At 41.0% G+C, this 14,994-nt stretch overlaps 1 protein-coding gene across 1 annotated transcript in view; it reads right to left on the reverse strand.

Annotated features, from left to right (window-relative positions):
• Window positions 1-1,724: 1,724 nt before the first annotated feature.
• The window catches only part of LOC126234617 (Krueppel-like factor 16), a 207,174-nt gene continuing 193,904 nt past the window's right edge, over window positions 1,725-14,994 (reverse strand). Inside the window, exon 5 of the mRNA XM_049943343.1 lies at window positions 1,725-2,342. Within this exon, the coding sequence (XP_049799300.1) occupies window positions 2,063-2,342 (280 nt within the window). The 3' untranslated portion in view covers window positions 1,725-2,062. The remainder of the gene's footprint in view (window positions 2,343-14,994) is intronic.

Below are 14,994 nucleotides of genomic sequence, written 5' to 3' on the forward strand. Positions count from 1 at the left end.
ATCGAACAAGGGACTTTGAAGGTTCTGTGACAAGCTAGGCTGTGACTTCCTGGACTTGTGCCATAGCGTTGAGAACTGTAAGGTACCCATAAATAGGTCAGGTGTGCACTACACATCCGAGGCTGCTACTCAGGTTGCTGACTGTGTGTGGGGTACACAGAATGGTCTTGCAGATTAGGCAACTCTCCATCCAGTCCAGACAATGATAGCTGTAAGAAACCCAGAAGTATCAATATAAGATCAAAAGAAACGCCTCTCACAGTTGAGAGCATTAAAATCCTAATGGTAAACTGCTGAAGCATTCGCAACAGAGTACCACAGTTTGAAGCGCTCATGAAAAGCTGTGAAGCTCACATAATACTTGGTACATAATGCTGGTTAACACATGAAATTGACAGCAGACAGATTTTTGGGGGAAATTGAAGTGTTTATCAAAAGAATAGGCAAATGGGAAATGGAGGTGGTGTATTTGTCATGGTAGACAAGAAACCCATATCTGCTGAGGTAGAAATTGAAGCTGCATGTGAGATTGTTTGGGAAAGACTCAGTATCAGGGGTGGGCGTAAAGTGATTATTGGATCCTTCTATTGCCCACCTGATGTAACCAAAAACTTAAGACAAAACCTCAGTTCACTTGTACATAAGTTTTCCAATCATTCTATAATCATCAGTGGAGACTTACATCATCTTCTGGCAGAAGAGTTGCAGGGGAAGGAAGAGGGTGGAGGAAAAGGACTGGAGAGGTTTAGGGGTTGGGGTACAGTTCAGAAAAGTATGAATAAATATTAGTTGCAATGGGTATGAAATGTGGAAGAAAGACGACAGCAGTACAAATCACACAGATTGAAGAAGAAGACTGTAAAAGACATCGCACCTTTCAGCTGACAAGACTTGAAGTGGGGGCATGGAGCAATCCAATGTGTATGCTAACAGGGTACAAGAAAAATGAAGAGAGGAGTAAATTCGGAGATATAATGGCACATGAAATTAATTAAAAAAAATGAAAGTGATTCAAATAGGAGGCAATGTTAGAAATAATTTTATTGGATCATCCTCACCAACAATTTATTTCATCTTAGACTCTGAGAGACTGTGCTGTTGTTTTATTATTTGTTCTTGGGCTTTTATATCAAAAGGATGGATTCCGTCTTTTTCTCCCTGAAATCTAACAATAACTTCCATCATACCAATTACAATCAAATAATAGTTTTGTAACATATGCATTTTATTTAGGCATACGCCAGTTCCAGTTGTTCTGTATTCGGTCAATACAGTGCATCCATACACTATGTTGTAAGTGCTTTAATCATTCATTGTTCTTTTTCAGATCCAACAAATAAGAGAAGCACTGATTGACTGTAACCATACTAAAATTTTTACATGTTAATGACTTAATGATTTAAGTAAACTACAGAAGACGGAATAAATAGTTACTGTAGAAACATTTGTAACAGAAACATAGACTGCACTGTGAAGCAGGGGTTCTACATGATGGCAGTTGTTCTGCTGGCTTCAGTAGTATCACATGTAGGCCATCATCGTCAGTTCTAGCTTTTTGTAAAATGCATACAGCATTATCATTGGTGAGATGCATGTTTTTTCAATTTTACAAGTAAACAAGAATGTTTTGATACTTATTTTGTAGTCCGGATGTTTGTCATAATTTTAACACAGAAAAAATATTAAAAGACACATGCTTTGTCAAAGATTTATTTATTGACAGATTAAGCATGCATAATGTATTCAGAGATTGTGGAAATATGTTGCCTTCATTGACATTAACATTGTAAGTGCAGATTCTGATCACTGTTTCTTACTGCAACTACCCAATAATTGAAAATGCATTATTCTACATAACTCGTGTCATTTCCAGACATTCTGTTGAAGAGTCACACGTGATGTATTGACACTCTGATGATTGATATAAATAATAATTCCACAAAGAATATTCTATTTTTCTCTGCAATGGGTAATAATGTGTCACTGCTAAATCACTCAACTGAAGATAGCCATTTAGTACTGGATAAATGGCAATAGACAATGCAAAGCAGCAGCCATGCAGTTAGTAAGCAGCATTCCAGGAGGTCCCAGTGGTAGCAGCAGTGACTGTTTGGCGCTGTTCCGGTCTGCAGGTGTTGGTATTGTTGGCAGCTCGTTGCTTGCGGTGGACTCGTAGATGCTTGGCCAAGTGGTCGGAGCGTGTAAATGCCTTTGCACAGGCAGGGCAACGGTACGGCTTGACACCTGCATGTGATCGCCGGTGGCGTGCCAGCTCGTCTGAGCGTGAGAAGCGCCACCCACAACCTGGCCACGAGCATGCAAATGGCTTCTCACCTGTGTGCCTGCAACAACCAACACACAGCATTTAGTAGCCTTAAGTCTTGCTAGATAGCATAAGTGACATACATATTAAGCGTATGTTGATGTCTTTTGTATAATCATAACTGATATTGATACTGCTGGAGATGTATTCAACATTTATGCTTGTTACTAGATCTTAATTATCAGTGAAATGATGCACAGCACCTAACAATGGCAACTACACAGCTACTGCATGCTTTATTCTGTACAACTGAGGTTGGCAGAGACCAATAACAAAAAAGTAGCTGCCTCAAGTCTTTCAACATTTATCCATTCAGAAACAGGGAGCCCAGTTGCTAAGACAATGTGTGTGCATTGGCTTTTCTTTCACCAGGGGTGGTATCATGGTCTGAAACTGCAAAATGTGACAATAGATTCATAAGTATAGCAACTGACTGTGAAAGGACAACACTTTTTTATTTCACCATGCCAGTACTAGTAGTCACGAATCTTCTAATGCTACTGTTGTAAGTTTCAAGTAGCCACAGCATACAACAGTTAACATACAGCTAACTGAAGTGTTACATTACATGTAATGTAGAAGACAAAGAAAAATAAGTTTCATGAGTGATGGAATATTTTTGGGTTTCCAGTCAAAATGATGATTCAGTTAAGCAAACAATATTTTGATCTAGTCATCCTCTCACTTGCTTCTGCAAATGTCGGACTTATATGTGTTTACTGTATGGAGCCCTATCAGACCAACATATTTTTTTTGGTCTCTGTGAAAGCTGTGTGTTTTCATCTACATGTGTTGGTAATGTCCCCTACCCATAGTTAAGTTCCTATTGCTTGATATGCTCTTTCATTTATGTTCCTTTTTCTGTGACCATAGAATTATTTTGCAAAATTCAAATCCCTCATTATGTTCAAACTCTGATGCATGAGATGGCTGTTGAGATCCAAGTAAATTCAGTGCTGAATCCTAAATCTCACTTAAACTGAAATCTCAAGCCTTGGTCCTATTATGATTTCTTGGTTCACATCTGATATAAGTTTCATTTCTGTTGATCTTTCACTATATGTACTGGTTCTAACAGTGAAATATTCTTTGAGACAATTTTGTATATGTGAAGACACTCTGTTGCTCATATAATGATTATTAGCCAATAATGTGGCACAGTACTGAATACTTTTCAAATATCTAGGAATCTGTAAGCTATCTTTTCATCAGCACATACAGTTTGCTCTAAGATCTCGCAACAGATGGGTATCAGTAATATTGGTCTGTAATTCTGTGCATCCCAACTTTTACCCTTTTTGTTAATGGGAGTGACCTGTGGTCTTTTCCGGTCATGGAAGACTATTCACTGTAGAAGAGATTCCCTACAAATATGAGGTTAAAAATGGGTTATTCTGCATTGTATTCAATGTAAAATATAAATCAAATTCCATCAGTGCCTGGTGCCTTGTTCACTTTGCATAATCATAAACATTTGTCATTACCAGAGGTGCTTATATCAATATCTCTATTTTTTGTCTCTGTGTGGCAGACAAAACTGAATATATCCTCATGCATAAATATGTTTTTAATTTGCATTGTATTCACTTACGGACTTAACATATGACAGAGATTTTTTAGGATTTCCTGATAGATCTTTCACCATGATTGGATTGTGGAAATAACTGTAGGCATCACATGTAGTCCTATTTATTGATGCAAGATTTGCTATTAAGTTTTCTATATCCATTTTCCTGTAGCCTCATTTGTGGTGAGAGAGTAGTTGTCCTTGTCTTTTCAGCATTCTCCAAATGGTACGATTAAATGAAGGTAGGTCTTTGCCAACTTTTATTACTTTACCTGGTTTATATTAATTTAGACCACAGTTTATAATGTCTTTTAACTTCAGCCATAGTTGTTCTGCATTTGTCAGATATGAACTAAATTATTTCATTTTAAAGAACTTAGTTCTTATTAAGGAAACAGCAATCTGTAATTATTATAAATAAACTGGAAGCAGTCTTGATCGCATAAATTTTTTAATGTGGTGACCAGTTTCGATCTTATTATAAGATCATATTCAGACCATAGATGTCTGCTGGAGGCGGTGGTGCATGGCTTGTCACGGAAGCTCAGCATTTGCTATGCACATGCATCTTGGAAGGATATGCGGTTCTCTGCGACAGTTAACTATACACAATTCACTGAATCCGTTTAAACGAGATGACAGTGGCTGCAATGACCAAGTTGTTCTCCAGTGGTATGCTTCTCTTACATCCCAGTACAAGATTCATGGGTTGATGCATGGCATGACACATGACAGTTACCTTTCTAGCGCTGACTGCTGGAATAATCACTTCATCCAGCACACATAGTCTCCACACACTCAGATGTGCATCTTCCTGTCCACAGTATCTCATCTAGTCTAGCATAATCTTCGAACGACCACAATCTATAATTGCCTCAGAAGCTTTCAATAAGTCCCATCCGAGAACGACATCATGAATACACTCATGTAAGACAATGAATTCTAAGGGCTCTGTATTGCCACTTATACCCACACGAATGGTACATCTTCCTGTAGGTTTTACATATTTCCCATTAATCACCTTCATCAGAAATGTTTTGTTGTCAACGAATACGGTTTTCTGCAACTGGCGACGGTACTTCTCCGAAATGACTGAATATGTTGCTCCAGAGTCCAGAAGAGCTTGGGCTGGTTGGCCATCCATGAGGATATCGACGTAGTTTTGTATCATTTTTGTGGCAATCAATGGTGGAGGATTTTTCTCTTCGGCGGCCTCACCTCCAAGGAAGGTCGCACCCATTAGTTTTTCAGGTTGTGGCGGCTAGGTGATCAGCTGGAGCTTCTAAACGGCGACGGAGACCTTGATCGCCGTGTTGGGGAGCGTCCTCTCCTGTGACTAGCTTGCGACCATGGTGACCTACATCATACTGCACCCACATCTTCTTGTTCATCTTCATCGTCTTGGAGTTGCCGTCGGCTAAGATCGGTCTGCTGCCTTCTGGTGCGGGCATCATCAAATATCCACTGCCTTTCTCGACAATAGTGCACCACATGTCCTGGTCGTCCACAGTGGAAACATACTGGTTGGTTATCCTGGGTCACCCAGACGTCAGTCTTCCTTGTTGCCCAAACAGGTTCCTCATACGGCATTGTAGGAACGTAACTCTGCCTGGGTCTCGACTTTTTTACCGTGGTAAAGGGAAATGAAGGACGAGAGATTTGGTTCAATGTCTGTTCTACTTCCTCCCTTATGACCTCTTGAAGCGTCTCTGTTTCTTGCTTGCTGTGCAATCCAAGTGCCTTCTGAACTTCCTTTCTCACTCTCTGACGAAGAACACTTGTGAAGTCAGTTGCTTCCTCCATCACAGACATCGATACAACGTTTGGAAGCTGTACAAATTTCTTGCGTGTAATTCTTTTTTGATGCATTGTTTCGATATACTGGCACCATTTTATGAAGTCGTCTGCTGTCGAAACCTCCCTCAGCAGTAGGGCTTGATACATGTCCTCAGCAACACCCTTCATGAGATCTGCAACCTTATCTTCCTCCTTCATTCTAGGATCCACTATTTTACACAGCTCCAACACGTCTTGAATGTAGGATGCTGTAGTTTCTCCTGAACGCTGTGCCCTTCACTTTAATTTATCTTCAGCCTTGCACTTCTGTCGTTGCTTGTTGCCAAAATACTTGCGTAGTTCCACCTAGAATACTTCCCGGCTTGTGAACTTCTCCTCGTTGTTCTCAGCCAAACACACGGTGTCATCCCATTTGTTAAATTTGTCTATAGGCTCATATACCTTCAGTCACTTGTTTGGATCTATGCCATCGTCACCAGAGAACCCGGAAGGATGTCTCATGTGGTGGCACACAGATGCTGTCATCGTAAAGTCTTCTTCTTCTATCTCTGATAGATTGTGATCTGTGGAATATGGCTCAAACTCGGGTTTCTCGCCACGTAAACGGCGGCTATGTCGTGGTCTGATGGGAGGGACTGTGTCATCGATAATGTGCGCTATCACAAGTTCCAATACCCCGCGCCTCCACCAAAATAATGTCACGTAGAAGAAGGTGTAATTAGATGAATTACGAACACTAACTTCACTTAACGAAGGTTTATTCAGCACTTACACATACAAGAGCACGGAGTGAACTGCCTCCGGCCAGAACACACACAGTATATACAGTGTGGTCCATTGCTAGTGACCGGGCCAAATACCTCACGAAATAAGCATCAAACAAAAAAACTACAAAGAACGAAATTCGTCTAGCTTGAAAGGGGAAACCAGATGGCGCTATGGTTGGCCCGCTAGATGGCGCTGCCATAGGTCAAACGGATATCAACTGCGTTTTTTTAAATGGTAACCCCCATTTTTTATTACATGTTTGTGTAGTACGTAAAGAAATATGAATGTTTTAGTTGGACTTTTTTTGCTTTGTGATAGATGGCGCTGTAACAGTCACAAACGTATAAGTACTTGGTATCACGTAACATTCTGCCTGTGCGGACGGTATTTGCTTCATGATACATTACCCTTATTAAAATGGACTGTTTACCAATTGCGGAAAAGGTCGATATCGTGTTGATGTATGGCTATTGTGACCAAAATGCCCAACGGGCGTGTGCTATGCATGCTGCTCGGTATCCTGGACGACATCATCCAAGTGTCCGGACCGTTCGCCGGATAGTTACATTATTTAAGGAAACAGGAAGTGTTCAGCCACATGTGAAACGTCAACCACGACCTGCAACAATTGATGATGCCCAAGTAGGTGGTTTAGCTGCTGTCGCGGCTAATCCGCACATCAGTAACAGACAAATTGCGCGAGAATCAGGAATCTCAAAATGGTGTTGAGAATGCTACATCAACATCGATTGCATCCGTACCATATTTCTATGCACCAGGAATTGCATGGCGACGACTTTGAACGTCGTGTACAGTTCTGCCACTGGGCACAAGAGAAATTATGGGACGATGACATTTTTTTGCACGCGTTCTATTTAGCGACGAAGCGTCATTCACCAACAGCGGTAACGTAAACCGGCATAATATGCACTATTGGGCAACGGAAAATCCACGATGGCTGCGACAAGTGGACCTTCAGCGACCTTGGCGGGTTAATGTATGGTGTGGTATTATGAGAGAAAGGATAACTGGCTACCATTATATCGATGGAAATCTAAATGGTGCAATGTATGCTGATTTCCTACGTAATGTTCTACTGATGTTACTACAAGATGTTTCACTGCATGATAGAATGGCGATGTACTTCCAACATGATGGATGTCCGGCACATAGCTCGTGCGCGGTTGAATCGGTATTGAACAGCATATTTCATGACAAGGTGGATTGGTCGTTGAAGCACCATACCATGGCCCGCACGTTCACCTGGTCTGACGTCCCCAGATTTCTTTCTGTGGGGAAAGTTGAAGGATATTTGTTATCGTGATCCACCGACAGCGCCTGACAACATGCGTCAGCGCATTGTAAATGCACGTGCGAACAATACGGAAGGCGAAGTACTCGCTGCTGAGAGGAATGTCGTTACACGTATTGCCAAATGCATTGAGGTTGACAGACATCATTTTGAGCATTTATTGCATTAATGTGGTATTTACAGGTATTCATGCTGTAATAACATGCGCTCTCAGGAATGATACGTTCACAAAGGTACATGTATCACATTGGAACAACCGAAATAAAATGTTCAAACATACCTACGTTCTGTATTTTAATTTAAAAAACCTACCTGTTACCAACTGTTCGTCTAAAATTGTGAGCCATATGTTTGTGAATATTACTGCGCCATCTATCACAAAGCAAAAAAAGTGGTCCAACTAAAGCATTCATATTTCTTTACGTACTACACGAATATGTAATAAAAATGGGGCTTCCCATTAAAAAAAAAAAAAAAAAAACAAAAAAAAAAACGCAGTTGATATCCGTTTGAACTATGGCAGCGCCATCTAGCGGGCCAACCATAGCGCCATCTGGTTTCCCCCTTCAAGCTAGACAATTTTCGTTCTTTGTAGTTTTTTCGTTTGACGCTCATTTCGTGAGATACTTGGCCCGGTCATGATCAATGGACCACATTGTATACAGCTACAGAACATTCCAGTACAATGATTCTTGACAGTTGAGGATACTTAGAGAATGTACTTGAACCAAACGTAAAAATTATAATTGTACAGTCCAGGTGAGTTTTGATCTCACGACCCTCCATGCAACAGTTTAGTATCATAACCACTGCACCATGGTGCTACCCAGCTTCTACCTCTAAGATCATTCTGAAAAGCAAATATAGAGGAGTGGAGTCCCGATGAGATACAGCAATCCCAACAATACCATTATTTCACACCTTGTAGTTTTCTTAAAGCTCCTTTCTCTGTAATATTGTACACATTCTTTCTTAGCTTAAATGTGTATTTTCGTGTACTTTACAATTTCATCAATCATTTCCAGGCTATGTATTGCCCATAAAGCCTCTGTTTCAGGTGACCCCTATGGCAACACGTGTAGGCCCAAGCAATATTTTCACAATATTCTTTCTTTTTGTTTCCGAAGTCACATTAGGACATATTTTATTCTATTTTTATGTTTTGTCCCTCCCAATAAAAATACCACCAATGAAGAGTGGCTCTTCACGGTCATCATCTGAATCATGGACTTGATCAGAATCTGAATCGTGGTCACTTTGTGTGATAAATTCCTCTTCTTCCTCAGAGTCGTCATCGTTTTTGTTGTCTGGTAGAGAGTTGAAATCTGGATCCTCGTTGAGTAACCAATCAAGCTCTTTGTCTGTCAGCTTCCTCTCGCCCTGTACAGTGATATACCCGTTTGTTACGTGTTATCTTTTGATTTGACTAAAAAGGAACTAAATAAAAGTGAAGGAAAAATGACTTACAGACTGGGCGCGTGGTGTACTTTGTACACTAAGATGACACACTCGCAGTTTATTTTAAATTACTGTAGCTCACGTGAACCCATGACAACCCAACTTCTCACTGTGCTGGCTGAAACAATAATGCATGAATATGTAGGGGCTCGGCTATTGTAAAACAATAATGCAACTTTGCGGTTGGCGCACTTTATACACAGGCACGCCCGCTCTAGCACAGGAAAACTGATTGCTAAACATCTAAAACACTAGCAATGGTGCAGCTGATTTATTATAGTCAAGTAGTAAAGGAAGAACTGGCAGTTATTTATGGTACCAAAAAAATCAATGTTTTCTTATACAGAACAAAATTCCACCTGGTCACATACCACAAGCCACTAATTTTGCTTTTACCTGAATGACCCATCCAGATGAAAAGCAGAATAACTTCAGCAATGGTCTCTGTTATTGACAAAATTACCACTATTTGATCTGATGCTGTCAGATTGCTATATAGACCAATGCCCATGTTCTGACATGTCATGTCTATTGACTAATTCTGCTCATGAGTTCAATAAGCAATGGGCACTTTATTTTTAGCTAGGTGAAAACATTAGGGACGTGCTGGATAAATAAGTCACCCAGGAGGTGACTACATAACAGAACGGGACCTCATTACTCCATAAAGTAGTATGTCATTCACAGTTTGATTGGGTGGAGCATGTGCCAAAAGCTATGGAACTGGCACTGTGGATTTACTTTCATATGCACTATGGACTCAGTTGTCATGAGGAGGTAGTTCTGCTGGCCTCTTAAGAGTCTGAGCGACAGGCTGTGTTCCCAACTACATTTCAGTCTCATATCCTCGAGCTATTACATGAAGCACACTGAGTGATATACAGGCATTGAGAATGAAAGCATTGGCAATGAGTAAAGCATACTGGCTGAGCACTAATGGTACCATTGAATATATGGCCCCAGATCAACAAACATGTGTGCAAATCCATTCAGATTTGCCATGACGGTTCTTGTAACATCTGCTTCCAATCAGTCACAGAACCATGCGAACATTCACTTTGGAGACTCATTTAAAAAGTCTATATTGTTACCTGTAGTTGACACCCTCTCTAACTTCCCATTCATTATTCTTATCAACAACACCAGCAGTTACAATTCAGGTATTAACAACAACCTTCACTGGAGAGGGAATGCCATCCATCAGCGTATATGCAATGACCCATAGTTCCCATCAGCCAAGTTCCATAGCTTTCACCACAGGAAGGCAATAACACGTTGCTTGCCGCTCCTTCACATACTGTGTTATGTTTCACAGCAGAATGGTTGGCCAGAACTTCCAAGATGATCTCTGAGGAAACCCTGACAAGCTTCCTTTTTTTCATATAGATTCACCCAATACATATAGCCACGATGCAAGGGGTCATTGGTGATGATAGGAGACATAAAATGTTCAAAGTAGTGGCCAGACGTGAGTAACTCTTGTGACACTGCAGTTAGTTCCAGCTGTGTCCGCTAAATGATGTTACACCTCCGATATGACCACGTCAGCCGCTCGAGACTTCAGACTCCCACCGTTGCCGTCTGTGCTTTCCAGCCGGCCCAGATCCAAGACTTCACACGCTACCTGTCGAAGCTCCTCACCTCCATCTACACCAGGGCTTCACAGCATACGTGCTCGCGGAGCAAGCTGTGAGCAGCAAGGCGCGAGCACGGAGCAGCGCGAGCACGCAAACCCCCCCTACCGGACCAGAGCGGAGAGTGGGGAGAGTCACGTGGGGCACACAACGGCTGCCGCCAGTCAATGTAAATCCGCGGCCACCCGCAGGGATATCACTCACGAATTATTACTGCGACAAATGAAACAAATAAAGGAGAATGTACACGTGCCACATAATTTTACTTAGTGTATGCATCTACATTCGTATTAATTTGTGAACTGTTACACAATAAAAGGTGTCACTGAAGTGTGGGATTCTCGGTTATCTTGTACTTTTTGCCCTTTACAATTGCGTCTATGTTCGAAGTAATGTTCTTGCGCATTGTAGGCGCAGCGAGCAGTTTAAATTTCGACCAGACAATGCGTTTCTCAGGCGCGTCTTGTTACATTTCATTGCAGAGAACAGTTGTTCACAAACATACGTGGAACCGAACACTGATATTATTGTAGCCGCCAGTTTGTGCAAACGAGGAAATCTATCCTGAGGGAAGTGTCTGTAGAATTCCAAAATGTTTTTCTTATTCTGAAATTTGTCTCTGTATTCTCTGTCACACTGCAGGTCAATAATTTCTAGTTGCAGCTCAGGACGAATCTCTTCAATATTCGCTGAATATGGAGAGGAGAACAGATCAAAATCACTGTCTAGTGCTGTCAGATCTTGAAAGCGTTGATCAAATTCTTCCTTATAGGCAACTAAACTATGTGAATAACGTTCACAGTCTTTGTGAACATCTTGCATGGATGATAATTTAGGAAAATGAGCTAGATTTCCTGTTTCCAGCTGACTCACCCAAAGTGTAAATTTCATTTTAAAAGCTCGTATTCGATCTATGAAATGAGTAATTAGCAGATCTTTACCTTGTAGTGAAATGTTCAAAGCATTCAGATGGCTAGTTAAATCTGCTAAAAACGCGAGATCACAGTTCCATGAAGGCTCTTTCAATTCAGGAACACACATGTTATTTATTTCCATGAACATATTTATCTCATCTATTAGGGAAAAAAATCTATTTAATAATTCGCCACGACTAACTCAGCGGACCTCGCTGTAATAAGGCAGGCTACCATACTGGCTTTCTAAATCCTCAAGAAAGCTTTTAAATTGCCTGTGTTGTAGCCCATGCTTCCTTATATAATTGGTTGTACGAACAACAACACTCATCACATTTTTTAGAGTGATACTCTTTGCACATAAGTTTTCCTGGTGGATCACACACTGAACGCCCCTTATTTTATTCGGCACGGTCAGTTTTTGTATTTACTCCTTCAACAGCGCAACGAAACCTGATTTGTTACCTGTCATCGCTGGTGCACCGTCTGTAGACACTGAAACTAAAGAATTCCACGACAGTCCTATATTTTCAACACTTTCTTCAACACTACTTAAAATATCACCTCCTACTACATCGAGGAGCTCCTCCCTCACCTGAAGATCTCTATTAACACCTCTAATAAATATGGCAAGCTGCGCTGTTCCAGTGATATCAACACTTTCGTCCAGAGCTAGAGAATACGCCATAAAATCTTTACAGATATTTGCAAGATGGCTATGGATGTCGTCTGCCATGTCCTGTATGCGACGCATAATGGTCATGTTAGATAATGGCACAATCCGAAACTGTTCAACTTGAGATGGACACAAATGTTCCGCTGCAACTACCAAACATTCTTTTATTAAATCGCCATCAGTGAAGGGGCGCAGGGATTTTGCTAAAAGCAAAGCAATTTTGTAGCTCACTCTGAGAGCTGCCTCAGTTGATTTTTCTTCGTCGTCCAGATCTTCTTCGGATAGCTTCCTTTTAAGTTTAATAACTTCCCGTGCACGATCTGGTCCATCACATTTTCCTCTTCCGTAGTCTTTCGCGTGGTACGACATATAATGTCGCTGCAAATTAAATTTCCTAAAAGAATTCAGCGTTTTGTGACATGCTAAACATTTTGCAACACCATCTGTTTCTGTAAACAGATACAATTCCTCCCAGTGGGGGTTCAACTGCGAAAGCATGGTTGGGGTTACACAACGGCGACTTGACATGATTCTTAACCAGCGAAGTGACTGTTATAGCTGATCGTAGTACTTTAAACGTTACACAGTCGGCGCGAATTCAATAGGCATGCTGCGTCCCTATTCAAACGTGCGCGCGCATTTCCCCTCCCTCCCCTCCCACCCTACTCCGCGACCTTGCACCTGCTCGCGAGCACGGGCCTGAGCAGACGCGAGTACTCGCGCTCAAAACCGGCCAGTTGTTAAGCCCTGATCTACACCATAGGCCTACCAGGCTGATACCATATGCAACGGGCTATGGGGAATTTATGGAAATTAGCCACTGCCCCAATTGTGAAAGTCCCATCCCTATCAGAAGAACAAGTCAAAGGGTTTCTGATCATGCCAGCATTGGAAACAGAGACATTGGCAGGTGTGTTATATGATATTGTGCCCTGCCCACGACGTAATAACATACTATTTTCTTTTTCTATCGGAATTTTAAGGTTTAAAGACATAATTTAACCACTGGTTACATCTAGCCTGCTGTGAGCTGCTGCTGTTAAGAAGTACCGTAAAAGAGGAGAGCAGAGGAGCAATACAGCTTCGAATGTCATTTAATTTTTAAGCAGAATGAAATAATACACTGCAAATATACCATAATACGCTCCTTTGACGACGAGACGAAAACCGCAACACGTCATCGTTTTTAGATAATGTACTGTCGTAATTAAAAACAAGAATGATGAAAATTCCTTACTTAACCACAGGGTAATTTTTCTGCATAAGCTGCGTGTATCGTAAGAGAGTATTGAAGGATTTTAGCGTATAGTTAAATATTGAAGCCACTGAAGGTATTACAGTCAGTCGTCTGGCAGTCTCTTAGCTGCTTCCTTATCCGAATCGGAGAAATACATTTCAGTTCTGGAAGTCACCTACTACGTTGATAAAGAGCCTATCAACAGAATCCACGAAGCCGACCAGGCGCAGCATTTTCTCTTCTTCTTTTATGACGAGCTGTTCTATATCCCTCCAGCGTTCGGCAGTGACATGTGAAAAAGCAGCGTGCGTTAGTTCCAGTACGTCCGGCAGTTTAACACTCTTGTTATTTCTCGGGCAAAATCCCTCAGCTTGGCTCTAGATCATTTCTGTTGGGTTCATATTGTAATGGTACAGTAGGAAATGTAAAAATGCAGCATTTGTATGATGTGCTCGATGATGTGAAAATGGTTGTTTTTCATGTCTCTATGATACTTAGCTGCCTCTGTGGTATAAAACGATGGACATAGTCCAAATAAAGAAGATTTGGTTTTTTATTTTTGCCTTAAAAATTAAATTGTTATGTTTTCTTAATTTAAACAAGTTTTGTGAACAATCTTTCATAAAACATCGATAATCAAGAAATTGTATTTGAAATGGAAACAGGAATTTCACGTCCAATATGTAATTAGAAACAAGAAGACGTGCATTATTCATAAAAAATGATAAGTTTTATAATTACGAGATGTAGGTATTTCAAATTGGACGAGGTAAAAAAATGGATGGAAAGATTTCGACCAACGCACCAATATGCGCATTAGACTCACGTTCCATTACGCTACCGACTACTCTACATGATCAACATAGTTTCGTTGAACAACTGGAAGAACTTCAAAGCCGATTATCTCCGTAAATTTACACTACTGGCCATTAAAATTGCTACACCAAGACGAAATGCAGATGATAAACGGGTATTCATTGGACAAATATATTTTACGAGAACTGACAAGTGATTACATTTTCACGCAATTTGGGTTCATAGATCCTGAGAAATCAGTACCCAGAACAACCACCTTTGGCCGTAATAACGGCCTTGATACACCTGGGCATTGAGTCAAACAGAGCTTGGATGGCATGTACAGGGACAGCTGCCCATGCAGCTTCAGCACGATACCACAGTTCATCAAGAGTAGTGACTGGCGTATTGTGACGAACCAGTTGCTCGGCCACCATTGACCAGACGTTTTCAATTGGTGAGAGATCTGGAGAATGTGCTGGCCAGGGCACAAGTCGAACATTTTCTGTATCC

This window comes from Schistocerca nitens, chromosome 2, assembly GCF_023898315.1.
Source record: "Schistocerca nitens isolate TAMUIC-IGC-003100 chromosome 2, iqSchNite1.1, whole genome shotgun sequence".
In the NCBI taxonomy this organism is placed as follows: domain Eukaryota; kingdom Metazoa; phylum Arthropoda; class Insecta; order Orthoptera; family Acrididae; genus Schistocerca; species Schistocerca nitens.